The sequence below is a fragment of the Gymnogyps californianus genome, chromosome 2 (genome assembly GCF_018139145.2).
Source record: "Gymnogyps californianus isolate 813 chromosome 2, ASM1813914v2, whole genome shotgun sequence".
NCBI classification, from domain to species: Eukaryota; Metazoa; Chordata; class Aves; order Accipitriformes; family Cathartidae; genus Gymnogyps; species Gymnogyps californianus.
In genome coordinates this window covers 151,265,882-151,278,897 of record NC_059472.1, presented here as the reverse complement: position 1 = coordinate 151,278,897, position 13,016 = coordinate 151,265,882, and the positions used below count along the sequence as shown (strand labels likewise).

At 38.4% G+C, this 13,016-nt stretch overlaps 1 protein-coding gene across 1 annotated transcript in view; it reads right to left on the bottom strand.

Moving 5' to 3' along the window:
- Positions 1-13,016, bottom strand: part of SVIL (supervillin) — a 58,867-nt gene that overhangs the window by 28,742 nt on the left and 17,109 nt on the right. Inside the window, exons 11-13 of the mRNA XM_050892939.1 lie at positions 11,835-12,392; positions 10,094-10,332; positions 4,362-4,491 (exon numbers count right to left, since the gene is read on the bottom strand). Coding sequence (XP_050748896.1) covers positions 4,362-4,491; positions 10,094-10,332; positions 11,835-12,392 — 927 coding nt within the window. The remainder of the gene's footprint in view (positions 1-4,361; positions 4,492-10,093; positions 10,333-11,834; positions 12,393-13,016) is intronic.

The window sequence follows — 13,016 nt, the reverse complement described above, 5'->3', positions numbered from 1 at the left end:
AAACACTAGCAGAATGTATATTGAAGAAGAGTGCACAGCATAGTGGCATAATACTGTTTCTTTAAAGCAGCATTTACTAAGATGGTTAATCAGTTAAGAGGATTATTAATTTCCTATGTAACAAAAACACAACCCTGTCAAAATGTGCTTACTTGAAATTGTTGAGCAATTAAATTGTGCAGACTTTTGCTCACCTGATTAATAGGTAGAAAAGGATGAAATTTATGGAGAGCGGGTATAACGGGAGTGTAAGTAGAAGCATATACAGGTTCCTATGACAAGGACAGAATCAAAGCAAAGGAATTAGAAAAGAACTGGACTACGAGAAATGGAGATGGGGGGAAATAACTCATCTTCTCCTAATTTCTTACAATTAAGTAAATCTGAATCTTTTAATCTTCTAGAAATGTCTTCCCTATTGGAAAGCCAGAGATCAAAAATATTGTCATAATACAACAGCATGTTTACCAAAGCCATTCCATGCAGGAATTAAACAAGTTAGTAACAATATCACTACATCTCAACACAGAATGAAACAGCAAAGCCAGAAGATACACTTTTCATATGCTGATAAATTTTATGTCTCTGTTTTCATGCACCATTAAATTGATGAACCATGTCATCCACAATGTGAATAATTCTGCTGCAAGTTTAATCAGACCCTGCTAAATAACAAGCCATCTATTTTCTGGATGAAAGGAAAGAATGCTTACTAAAACTGGGATACTCAAAAGCCAACTGGAGGGAATTGCTAAGCCCACAGCACTCAGCAAAGGTGAGTTCACCATTCTAAACAAAGCCTACAAATAACCCCTGCCTCAGAGCTGGGCTTACCCAAAACTGATTAGACATGCTTTATCATCTATAATTATTCTTCCTTTCTATAAGTTAAAGCAAATGTGGAACATCGCACAGAATACGGGTAAACGCAGATCATTAGAGTGGCTCAAAATGAAGCCTAATAATTAGAGTTTCAGCTTTGATTAGAACTGGATATGAGCACTTGGTGGATGCCATAGATGAAATGGATAAAACTATTACCACAGCAAAAGACTAATATTTTGCCTAAAGGTCACTTTTTAAGGGCTTACCCCTTTAAGATTTTTACACACTTCGTCTCTGAGTAATTTTGAATTGACTGTTCAGCCCTAGCCTTTAACACCAGTGCTGAGCTGCAGTTTGAACTTGCTACAAGAATTAAGTGCATTTCAAATGTCATTCACTGCTTTAATGTGACTGCAATGCAGCTGGTAATCACATTAATCAGGGACTCTGTTAAAAATGGCTGACTATAAAATAGGAATTTTGATTCCAGTAAATCTTGCTATTTTGATACTAAGGAAAGATTTTAAAGTTTGTTAATTTTCTACCCATGAAAAAACCCAACAAACTGGAAGTCTTCCATCCAACCTAAGATGACGAATACAAATACACTAAATCCAAAATATTTTTCCCAAATAAAAGGGATTTTTTTTCCAGAAAGACATTCCTCAGTGTACAGTTGTTCCCCTGATGTTAGAGCGACTCTTCAAATTGTCCAAGTATGTTTTACCATACATGTAAATAATTTAAGAAGTCTCACAGCTTCCAACAAATTTTCCTCCTATGTGCAGCAATCATCAAAACAGATGCTAGACCTCCAAGTAAATCTCAAATTCCCCTCTCATCTGTATCTCCTTGAGTTAATTCCTTAGTCCCTTTTTTCCCCCATTTGAGGTTGCTCTGTCAGCTTTTCCATGAATTTTATGGTTTTTCTACAGTTTAGCCTACATATAAATGACTATAACACATTTGGAGAAATATCTCGCCGTGCAGACAACTGTGCAGAAGCATTTTGACTAGAAGTGATCAAACAGCACTATTTAATGTAACTATTTTATTAAGAGTATGAATCTTTCAACTTTTGTTGTTTATAAGAAATCTAAATGTACTCTAATAACTTCTATTTTATACAGCTATGCTGCAATAATCAAATCTCCAGAACAAGTCAGATAACCTTTTAAAAGAGACGCACACACAAAAGAAAACCTAAAAAGGTGTCTGACTACATTAACAGGAGTTACAGACTGCAACTAAAAACTGCAGGCATTATTTTGAACCAGTGGGGCATGACAGAATTTTACACACCCTTGCTGTCAATGCGTGACTGCCATGTGTGGAAACTGTATTTTAACTAGCTCAAAACACAGTAATCAATACAATTGCTGCATTTTTATTGCAATCCAGCAACAGAAAGCACTAAGATTCTTAAGTATATCATAGTCTCAAAGCTCTTCTACAAATAGAGACTTTAGTGGCACACTGCTTCATGGTCCTCAAAGGATAATAGCCACCACACTGATTAATTATCAATAATAGTGTTTCCAGATTTAAGGGCAGCTGACACGGTATGTTGTAAGCAGTTTGGTCAACTTAGTGAAGCTTTACATTATTTATCATGTATCACATACTGAATCACCATAACAAATATCAATACAGTTCAGGGAGTTGTATATCTATTAAGACTAATATTTTTTTCTTATACATCCAAGATTTCACCCATTGGCAGACATGCAGATCCTTTGATTTTGGCTCTAAATAGCCAAGAGCTAACACGAACCGACAGAGTGGGTGACCCAGTGTCACAGAAACTCCCACTGCTAGCATTGTCACTTCAAAGCTTGTACCCTTCAAGCACTTCATGCTCGCTTACTTGCTTTAAAAGCCTAACTTGTGCTATGCTGAGTGAAGTTGCTGCACATGGTAACACAGCAGGGAGGATATGGGTGCTGGGGAGCTAGAAGAGAGAACAAAGGTTTTGTCTCTGCCTAAATCTTGGCAGCTGCTTAAAGCTTTTTCTCAACCCCATTGTCTTTAGCTGGAGTACATTTGTTATCTGATCTCAACAGTTGTCATTTTGGAGACTAGCCTGTTAAAAACATGACCGCAATTTTGCTTTCCTCACTGAAACTATTTTTGCTTTAGGACATCTTTCAAACTAGCAACTGGATTTTTGAGCAAGTCCACAGGGCAAAACAAAAACAAACCCCATAAACCAAACTGCAAAAATCAGCTTTCTTGTTTTTCTGTCCAGTTAACACACAATCATTGATGAGTCATGTTCAGGCACAGATCTATCCTCAATAACGACAGACTGTGTAACCACTCCTTACTTGTAATATACTGATGGAACAGGAGACTTTTTGTTATTGCTTGCCTATGCTATTTAATAGAAGCAGCATTTTCACAACTAAATAATTGGATCCAAAGATTACTGTCCGCACTAGTAAAATTTATAACACAAATTTTCTCTTCACTTGTCCTCTGTGAAAATACTCTTTCAAAAATTAAAGGCTTTTGAAACAGTCTATTTTATCTGACACTGTCATTTTCAAAATACTAGACTCAGAAGGGAAGTCAGTCAACATTAGTCCTGTAGTTTGAACCAGCAGTCCATTCTGAAGCAAATCTCCCAGTCATCCTCACTTTCTGTTCTTTGGTTCACATTGCAGAATGCACAGACTTCTGGATGAAACTAAGCCCTGAAGCACACTCCTGGATTCCCATGTAACACCACGGCTGCTAACAGCAGCCAGGCCACAGGAGCAGACTAAATTTAGCCTGAAGCAAAACTTCTCTGAAGCAAAACAAGCAAGTATGGCATGGATAGCAGGTCCTTATCAGTAATCGTTCTGCTTTACAGATCCACTTCTGCTGGGTGACATAACTTACTCATATACAGACATAGCCAGTGTGCTAACAATGTGGACTTCCCTTTCCTCTACATCTTTCTACCCATCTCCCACTCTGTTCACTAACACTGACAAGACAGATAAAGTCTTTGTCCAGATGGTTTTGGCTATCCACAAACACCAAAGATCATGCAAGATAACCAAAAGCCAAATGGCTCATGAACGCTCTGGTACCTGCATTTCCTCAGTGTTCCTAGGATCCAAAATTACTGCTCAAAAAAAAGTATATGCACAGAGACAACACAGCTTTAGGAATCTGAAATTTTTACAAGCTCACCCATACTAAAGAAAACACCTGAACTTAAAGTCTTAAGCCAATTTCATTGGGGGGGAAAAAAGGCTTAAATCAGTATACCTATAAACGTTCCAGAAGCCTTACAGGCCCACTTACTGGTTCATAATCTGCTGATGTAAAGACACTGTAACCAGTATTATACGTCCCAAGACAGTGAAGACATTCTTGTTTAAAGAGCTCTCATGTTGGGAGAATTATTTTTTAAGCAAGCCTGACAACAAGAGGAATAGCAGGAGCTAGCAGCTAATATTAGGCATGCCTGTCTAGTTGGATGCATCTTCAAAAAGCTGAAGCATTTCAAGCAAGATGTTTTTTCCAAACAAGGATAGAGTTACCTTCTTCAACAGCTGCTCAACTTCTTGCATCTGCGTGCTACGATCAGTGACAGACACTTTTGCATACTCCTGCTTTTTGCTGAGCCTGCTCTTCCAATCTTCTTCACCACTTTTCTTCAGCAATGCCAACCTGGAAGAATAACCATGCCAACAGGTAGCTTTAAATACCGTACTTCCTGTTATCCTCAAAAGCTACCCTTATTGTTTCACTAATGCTGCATTCAAGAGAATTTGAAATTAAGTTTTCTAACATTAACTATAGTTATTTACATTTCATACACGTACACAAAGCTCACGAACGAACACCAAGCCTTTACTGAACATGTTGAATGGGAATCATCTGTCAAAACACAAACATCTAGATCTGAGACAGGCACCCCAGTTAATTTGTATAGTCAGTGGAAATTGCCAATACAGTCAAGGGAGACGAAGGTACAATGCAGATCATCGTAAAGTAGACATATAAATAGGTTAGATTAATCACTGCTTTTTTCCCCTCCCTTCTGTCGATAAGGCACAGAGAGTGACTAGCTCAGCTATGGATGCTTATGCTGTAGATCTCCAAAGTTAATCAGATGAATCCTACCTTTGGTCTCTATTGTACTCATTAAAAAAAGACTTAAAAAATTATTTTCTTTAAAACCCAAGAAGAAAGAGGTCTGTTCAGCAGGCACCCACCAATTAGGTCTCATGAGGCACATCAAATGACAACTCTGCAGTTACTGCTTTCACTACAACTCCAGCGACTGAGGTTACTATCAGACTCCTAAGGATCACTGAGTATCTCCTTGCTTAGCTCAGGCATCGCTGTGACACAAATCAGTAGTATCAATGCACTAGTAACTTGGTGCTAACTATACTACAGCTGTGAAATCTATCTGCAAGATTCAACTTGTTTAAAGGATGTCTTATATTTAAAATGTGAATTACCATTAATCTCAGGTAAGTAAGATCTTTTGAAAGTGCTATTTCCTAATCTTGAGCAAAATTCTGAATATAGCACAAAGGGACACTGACTGGCTCTGGTGGGGACAGCATGTAGATTTATTTTGCTAGAATTAGAACCTATTTGTCTATACAAACCCTGAGGTGATTAGTTTTGGGGGTAGGGGAGGTCAGTTAGGAATACAAGGTCTACACAGGCATGATCTTCAGCTTACCTTCCTCAGAAGTTAATATTTGTATGAATTTTCCAGCTTTCAGAAATCATTCTTAGTAATCCATAAAATGTATATCTGCAGTACTTGTGCAAACAGTTGCATCAGTCCACTAAATAATTTTTATTTTAGTTGAATTAAGTTTTACTACATAACTTTCTTTAATCTAGGGCATTCCAGTAAGGATTATACAAAACCCTTAACCTTATTAATATTTGAACAGGTTCAGTAGTTAAACCTATTTTGACCACAAGATACGGAGATTCCTTTTTAGAGATGTGATTACTGTTACCCTCACAGTAAGTCTTGTCTTGAAACTCTGGGGAGAAGGAAAGGGTAGGACCGAATAGGTCTAGCCAGAAGCCAAGTTTCAGGCAGCTGCTTCCTGCAAAAATCCAGCGGGTGCAACCATGTTACTGACCTACTCAGGGATGACCAATTGGTCCTAAGGCAGTCATTTGAGAAAAACCAAGAATGCAGAAAACAGTAAATCCACAGAATACAATGGCAGTAAGAATGTTAGTATTTAAGAAAGCAGTTATTTCCTCTCTTCCTGCCCAGGCAGGCAGCGCTGGCAGGCTTCACATTGCCTGGTTGCTTCATACCTCACAGCACGGGATGAGTAGGGGTGAGAAGGACTCACAATAAGGAGTTGAGGCCATGGTCATTGTTTCCAGAACGTATACAAGATTTCACTGCCCAGAACTAATCTTCTGGAGTGCATCCATGCATGTGTGAAACTGTGGAGGAGACCAAGATGGGACTGAATTGCTACCATGCAGTTGAATTATCTTCAGTAGTTATGTTCTCTCAGGTCAGCTTTGCTTAGAAATGATCTGTGATAATTGAAGCTGGAAGGCATTTTGGTCAGCTTTGGCCTAAGAAGGGTTTGTTTTTAAAAATGTCTATAGCTGCTCAGCACAGCAGGCAGAAAAAAAAATTCTTTTTTTTTTAACCTGATATTGCTGCAGGGTATTTGCCCTAATCCTTTGCTGCAAACAGCTTGGTTGATCAGGAAGTGAAAATCTGTAATTCTGAGAATGCTTCTGTGTCTCTGGAAACTTTGTTTTCTCCTCTGTCATAAGGATGGACTCATACTAGCCCTCCACTCTTCACTTGTATATGTAATGAAACAAGTCGTTCCTAGAGTGAGAACACAGGTTTGTCTGTTTTGAGCAATGAAATCACCACTTAAAGAAACATGTATGCCCTGTATGCCATTGAAAACTTCACTGCTGTGTAAAACCTAGAGCCATGCATTTGTTTCAAACGATGGAAACAGCAATAAACTCAGACTGCCCTGACTCAGCAACAATTGGAGGGCACCCTTTTGTATGAATAAAGATGCAAGAACTACTGAATTGGTTCACACAAGCAAGCCTACCAGCTCAGTAGCTTAACTCAAAGTAGACAGCAGTTGATTCTTTGGAAAGTCTGCAAAAATAAGGCAATTATTGGGTCTAACCCTTGGATTTGTTTAAGGCCTGCTGCCTACTAGTTTCATTGCATACCTCTAGTTTTCCACTTTTGATAAATAATGAATGATTATTCATTATTCACTTTCACAGTTCTATTCATACTGCTTTTGCCTCCAAAAGTTCCTTTTCCAATCTGAAAAAAATCAGTTTTACTCTTTTTCTTGAACGAAAAAAGCTTTCTGTGTATCTGCCCATCTTTGACAGCTTGCTCTGCGTCCTTCTTTCACCTGCTACTGAGACAGAATATCTTCCATCAAGACAGAATGATTGTCATCCCAGAGGTGTCAGGATGAGTTCAAAGCAAAAGCTTTCACAGCTGAAGGCAAAGTGTTGCATTAATACTGAAGGGAAACAGAAACAAGATTTGAACAACGATTTTACCTAAACAAGGAGCATTGTATGAAAGGCCTTGGCAAAAGTCCTGGCAAAAAATGTCAAAAATGACACATCTTTCTTCTGTGGCAGTATTTTACTATCTTAGCTGCTAGTGTTATGCTTCAGAAGATTAAAGTGGACACAGGCTTGGCTTTCACATGTACTCCATTGGCTGCACTTGACCAGTTCTTTTCAGCTAAATCATAAATCCTGGAAGCCAGCGTGAGATAAGTAACTACAAAAAGGAAGCCGATTATTAAAGAGTGCATAAATTCACTATAGTGGGGAGTAGTCTGCATAAGAAAGTCTTGCTCTGGCATCCATACATCAAAAAAGGTTGAAAATTAAGTTTAGGCTGGGCCCTTCCTGAGAAGGAATGAATGATGGTAAGAGGTCCACCAGAAATTAGAGTTATCTGTAGTTTTTTTAAATAGTGATCGTGGCATGCAGCTGACTTCTAAAGCGGAGCTGATAGGGTGGCCTTCTAGCAACTTTGGTCTCCATAAATGCACAAAGACATGTAGTTACATGCAATTGATGCTCCATTCGAAGTCCTCCAAGACATTCCTCTTCCTGAAGGCAAGACAATTAAAAAAAGGTTTCCACCACTCATATATAACATATCAGTGGATTGGCCCTGGCTGCCTAAAACAACACACAGCCAAAACTACTCAAAGATATGAGCCTTTGCTCCCTCTCACCTCCATGGTGCATGTTTGCAGAAGAAGAGAGGATAGGTGTCTTTTCTTCCTTGAAAAATCATGATTTTCATTCTTCCATATAATATAGGTAATTCTGAAAATGCGAGGCATGCACTCACTCCACAAGGATAATATTAGTTCAGTGAAGTAAGTCTTTGTGGAAAATCACTTTCGTCCAGACCAGCATGCATGCATCCTGCCCAAATATCATTACATCTGTGGAAAAGCTGTTCATCCATAAGGTGCAAGAATGTCTGACACAGCCAGAAAAATCCACTGGATGGGAAGATTAAGTTAGTGAATGTAAAAGGGGAAAAAAAAAAAAAATCCAAAGTGTAATAGTTAATCTTTAGCAGAAATGTTCTTTGAGGTTTATGAATACTTGGCATCGGCTATAGCCAAGCAAAAGAAAATGACTGGTTGTAGTTTTTTAATTCTGGGCCAAGAAGTAGACTACTGTGGTATTTTGGAAGGCTAAAACATTTTGATACCAGCTCTGCCATTTACAGACATTTGTGGAATCAGAATATACAAATTCCTGACAAGACAGCAGGTATTTTCTTTTGTCAGCTTCGGGACTGACTAGACAGTCTTGGAGGCCTCACAAAAGCGATTCCAGATTGTGAGTGTGACTGACAGTCTTTAACATCAGGTCCTCAAGAGATCAACTCAACTGAAGCATTAAATTTAGGACTGAAACAGCTGCTAATACTTGGATCTTCCCTTCCCTCCAACCTCTTTTTCTCCACCAGGATCAGGGAAGGCAGATCATTTACCACCTATAAACCAGAAGTTACTGGTCTTAAACCTTATCTGCCCAGACAGTTGACATATTTACAGAAGGTGGACAGGGGAGGATGAAGGTTGCTTTAAACAAAACAACAGTAAACTGAAAAATCCTTCAGAAGGGGGACTAAGACTGCATAGCTGTTGTAGCTGCCCCTGCATCCCCTCTTTATGTTAAGGGGATAACAGGGAGTGGGGATGCTCTATAAATGAGGATGTCTCACATACCTCCTAGAAATATATTAATTTAAGAAGCATGCTTTGGAATCATGTTTTAATTTAGGGGGAAAAAAAAAAAAAAGGTTAGGTGTTTCCAATATCACACCCACCTCACCAAGTGAGGGAATACTTTTACACAGTGAAAGTTTAATCAAGCAGCTATTTTTATTTATTGGTTCTGCTTTCACTGCAGAAAAACTGAAGTAAAAATAGGCCTATTTGTCAACTTGAAGCAAATAATCATAATTTTACTCACTGGACTGCTACCAGATCATTTTACAGTTTGGGGCTGAGTTTATACTCTCAAAGTTTTAACTAAATTAGAATGACTTTTACAAGTACTACAGCAGCTATTGGAGCTCCAGCCATGAACTCCTACTGTCCACACAAGCACAGAAAAATTAACATTTTGTTTCAGATCAGAATGATCTTGGGTTGGAAAAAATATTTCTAATACTCCCACAAACTTGTCCAACTTATTACCCTTTTAAAATCCCTACAATAAGTTCTCAGAAGTCAAAATGCCAACCATGTATTTCTGAAGTAGAGAGGGAAACATCACAGAGTCTATCCCTGACTCCCTGTACTCAGCTTACTTAAAAAGAGACTCCGACAGACCAACAAAAAACTGGCTATTAAAAAAAAAATCATCACCTTATACCTGTTGTAACTGAAAGCAGAACCTGGGGAAGTATATTGAGTATATTAGTATAAATGTAACTAGAACATGTATTTTTACAACTTTAATTTTCTGAACTACTTCTTGATTATTCAGGTGGCTCTTTCAAAATCAGATTCACGTTCTCTTGAACAGTAATTCTCATTCACCACCATCTGCTTTATAAGCATGTCAGGCAGATTAGCTGCATGTTTCTGCTGTTAGTATTTGACATCTAATAAAGCCTAATAATCACTGCTTAGCTTTTTCAGAAACAGGTTTAAAGCTTCTTTTTATACCATCAGTCTAATAACTTTATTTACAGAGATCACTTCAAAAAAAAGTGAAATTTAAGTACCTTTCCTTAATTGACATCGTTTTGCTGGAATTATCAAGGACATCCTCAGTTGTTTGTGCTTTGTTCTCTCCAGCGGAAAACATCTCACAGGAATTCTTATAAAATTTGCCTTCCAATTGTTCGGAGAGCTCCTGCAGTCTACAGGATGCCGCAGCTGCGGTTTGTGAAACTGTCCTCATTGCTGATGTGCTGGTGAGTTCAGAAGTAGGCTCAGCATGGTCTGCCCATTCAAAAGATAAGTGTTGCATTAGACTTAGTGCTAGTCTGAAACATATTTTACATTAGTAACACTGAAGCAGCAAATCTGTTTTTTAACATTCAAATCACATGCTATCCTAACAGAGAAAAAATTTCTGGCTGAGCTAGGGTACAAAGATTAATCGTGCAATATTATCTGCTGCATAAACTGGCCATTTGTGACAGAAGTTCATATGAAGCCACGGAATATCATGTTCAATACACAATTCTGAACTTCATATGGATGAGGCACAAACTGCTGCTCCTGTCATCACACCAACAGGAAAACAAATGGACAGATGAAAGTGAGAGGGGAACAAAGAGTAGAGGAAGAGAAGCAGACAAAATACAAATAAGAAATTAACTTATTGCTAAAGCAGTTTAAGGCATAAGTAGCATACCGGGAGTACACGTAATAGCTTAATAAAGGTATTATTTTCTAGGAGGGTGCTGGGGACTTTTTTGGTTTTGTTTTTTGAATCAGCAATTAAACCACAGGAAAAACAGCCTTGATGAAAGATAAATGCACCATTACAGTTATTCTTAAGGAAATATAAGTGATCTTCATTTTTCTTTTTGAAATTTTACAAGCACAACACCCCTCTGATACATGACTGCTCCTGGTTTATCCCAGTCTCTGTCTCCCCTGCAGTCACCGAAAGTTAATTGGATAGAACAGACACTGCTTTTGAGGAATACAGGCAGAACTATACCTTCCTCCCTATGCCTGTTCAAAGACCATTAAATTCAAAATAAATTAACTTCACAGGATGAAGACAAAAATGCTTCTAGCACTATAGGGTACTATGGTCCTGTACCCCATCATAATAAAACAGAAAACTAATACAACATCCTTCTAAATTCAACAGAATAGAAGGCTTTTTGCAATGACCAAATTGACTGATTATTTCCAAAGCACTTTAAATAAAAGATGGGTGAGTTTACTTCAGTTTGAATTATGCTGTGCATATAGAAATGTAATTGCTCTGAGAATTACTTGGTTTATATTTTGTCACCACATTGAAGAGAAAATAACAGGAGTTTTGCAAAATTAGTTATCTGAAAATTATCCACTACTAGCTATATACGTACATATATAGTTAATACATAACTATATATGCACAAGAAGGCAACAATTAAGAGCAGACACTTGACCCAGAGCAGCAAGTTTAGGTTGTTCAGCATTTTGGAGGGCAAGGGCAAAAGAGGAAAGGACAAATCTTAGCTTCAGCATATAATACCACTTCTTTCAAAGTAAGAAAATCTGAATAAAATTGAGCCATCTTTAAAGGCTGAAGAATTGGAAGAATAACGAAGAGAAAACTGTGTTTGTAAAACTTAAGATTTCACAGGTATTTCTCTACTTTTAAGCAGTGTTAAAAAAAGGAAACATAACCAGCCTTGATAATGCTTGAAATGAAGACGTTTAAAACTAGAGAAACACCACCATTTGCTGAACAAGACTACACCAATAGCAAGTATATACTGCACCTCTTTGCAAAATCTTGCTTTTCATAACACTTTCCAAATCCATCTTTTCTTCAAAGGACTGGCCTTCTTTGACTTCCCATTTACCTTGCATGCCAGTATCGATTTCCTTCTGTTCAAGAGGCTGAAAAAGTGCTTGTGAACTAAACAGTTCCATGCTGCCCTTCCTCAGGGAGCTGTATGTTGTCTCTTTATGGTAGTCTCCTGTTTTTTCAGGAACAGGATGTGTGGTTTCTTCCTCAAAGAAGCTGTACTTTGTAATTTCATTAGCTTCATGTGCTAGAAGCCTCTTTCTCTCTTCTTCATGCTTCTTTGATGCTCTTTTGCTTTCTAGAGCTTCCATTGAGGGCTGCCACTGTTCTGACTTCTGTGTGCGTTTTCCTGAAGAGTCCGAATTTTCTGCTGAAGAGTGGAATCTCAAATCAGCTCTAGTTGCAGCACTGATGCTTCCATCACTAGTTGGCTTTGTGTGCAGGTCTCCAGCATACAACGGAGAAAGGGCAGATGCCATCGTTGAAACTGATGTTGCAACTGCAGTTGACAGGGGAGTAATTTTTCCACCTTCATTTTGTACCTATGAACAAAAAAAACAAAAAAAAAAAAAAAAAGGACTTAAAAGCTCTGAAATCATCAACTCCCGAAAACAGTCTAATCACGTCAGTTCTTCAGAGGTGTGCTTCCATATGAATTTAGTGCTCTGTAAATATAGACTAGAAACAGATAAGGAGAGCAACAATGCGCCCATAATTTGGCTGCAGATGGATTATTCCACCCAGGGAAGAAACGACTGTATGTGAACAGCAACATCTTTAGCAATAAAGGGTGTATGTTTAGCATGCAACATGACATTGTGTCAGGGCTCCATGAAAAGGCTCATACTGGCACGGTACTGCGCAGCACTAAAGAAATTAGTTCAGGTTCCAGACGCTGGATGACATGCCATGTGCCCAGGCTAATCAACTCTGCACCTCAGCAGGACTAATTAGCTTTGGCACAGCTCTGCTCTGATACGGTTATGCAGCTTCCAAGCTCTGGAGCTCGCTCAGCGCCAGAGAGAGACTCTGCTCCATGCTGTCCTACATAGGGCAGACATTCCTGACACTTCTGCCACATAAATCACCTTCACGCAGGACTGTTAGTCTAGGTCTTTTTCAAATATAAACACTGGCTGTCATGTGCATCTCTGGGCAAAGTATTT